This window comes from Carlito syrichta, unplaced genomic scaffold (assembly GCF_000164805.1).
Source record: "Carlito syrichta isolate Samal-C Ts95f unplaced genomic scaffold, Tarsius_syrichta-2.0.1 Scaffold143103, whole genome shotgun sequence".
Lineage (NCBI taxonomy): Eukaryota > Metazoa > Chordata > Mammalia > Primates > Tarsiidae > Carlito > Carlito syrichta.
Window position 1 is genome coordinate 1,182 of NW_007087199.1, and position 1,326 is coordinate 2,507.

General features: G+C 69.7%; 1 protein-coding gene across 1 annotated transcript in view; it reads right to left on the reverse strand.

The window, feature by feature from the left end:
- Positions 1–1,006: 1,006 nt before the first annotated feature.
- The window catches only part of SYT8 (synaptotagmin 8), a 5,180-nt gene continuing 4,860 nt past the window's right edge, over positions 1,007–1,326 (reverse strand). Inside the window, 3 exon segments of the mRNA XM_021708617.1 lie at positions 1,007–1,047; positions 1,050–1,186; positions 1,188–1,213. Coding sequence (XP_021564292.1) covers positions 1,007–1,047; positions 1,050–1,186; positions 1,188–1,213 — 204 coding nt within the window.

Sequence of the window (1,326 nt, forward strand, 5' to 3'; positions counted from 1 at the left end):
GTTCCCGCTTACCCCTGCAGCAGTCAGCTGCCCCCCTCACCCCGGGGCCGGCCCCTCGGGCACAAGCAGGCCACCTCCCTCCCTTTCTGCAGTCTGACCCCCCAACATGACCTCTGGGGTCCTCAGGCTGCACTCCCCTCTGCATGACCCGATCTTCCCGCTGGAAGGCAGGACAAGACCGGGGGCACACTGGACGTGCGGCCCGGCCCCTCTGCACCCACCTGGGACGCCCTGCCGCGGTCCCTTCCCCGGGGTGACTCGGAGCGCGCCTTTTCGCCCCAGGACAGCGGCGCCACCCGCACTGGGAAGCCCCTCTGACCTGGGGGCTCAGGGCGGGCCTGGCTGCCTGGACAGACCCAGCATGGCCCTTCTCGCTCAGGCCCGGGACCCTAGCCACCCCCCACATTCCCCCGCCCTACAGAGGCCCCCAGGACCGAGACCGGGCGCCCTCTCTGAGCAGCGGGGCTCTTGGCCCCAGCCCTGCCAGAATCACAGCCATGAGAATGATGCCAGGAGGCAGGCAAAGGGAGGCTTCGGCCATGGAGGCCGCCCAGTCCTGGCCAGGGCGGAGCCCCCAAGGCCCAGCAGCTTTTGCCGGAGTCTGCTGCCCTCTGCTGCTCGTTGTGGGAGCCAGCAAGGGAGGTGGGGTTCCTCCCACACTCTCACCACCCGGGGATGTGCCGGGTCCCTGCAGGGCCGACTGGGGCAGCCCTGTTCTGCAGCTCCCGCCTCTCCATCTCCTCCCAGGTGAGCCCAGAGGGGACAAGCGCCCCTCACAAGCTCCCCACTACCACCCAGGGGTCAGGTCTCCGTCCGAGGACCCAGGCCAGGTGAGTCTGGTGGGGAGACCCTCTCCCGTGCCTGGGGGGCCGTGACCCGGAGAGTGGAGGGCGCCCTGCTTCTGCAGCCCCACAAAGCTCAAGCAGGTCCCACAGCATCGAGAGAAGGCATTTATTACAGTGGGTTCCCTGGGCTCAGCTGGAGGAAACCAAGGCACGGCTCGGGTTCAGAAGTGAGGCAGGGGCAGGCGCAGGCGGGGCTGCAGGCCAGCTGGCGGTCCACCTCCCGGGCTGGCTGCAGGCGGTGCCACTGGGTGAGGGGCCGCCAGGCCTGGGCCAGCATGTCCACCCAGTGCTGCAGGGGCTGGCCCGAGGCCCAGGCGCCCAGCAGAACCTTGCCCATGGGCCCAGACAGCCAGCACCAGGTCCACACTCTGGGCAGAGATGGGCCAGCGGCCCAGGGTGGGGAGGAAAAGGCGGCCGTCAGCGTGACCGGCATGAGGTCCCACCCGCCCGTCCCTCCCACCCAGGGCTTACCCCTTTCTCC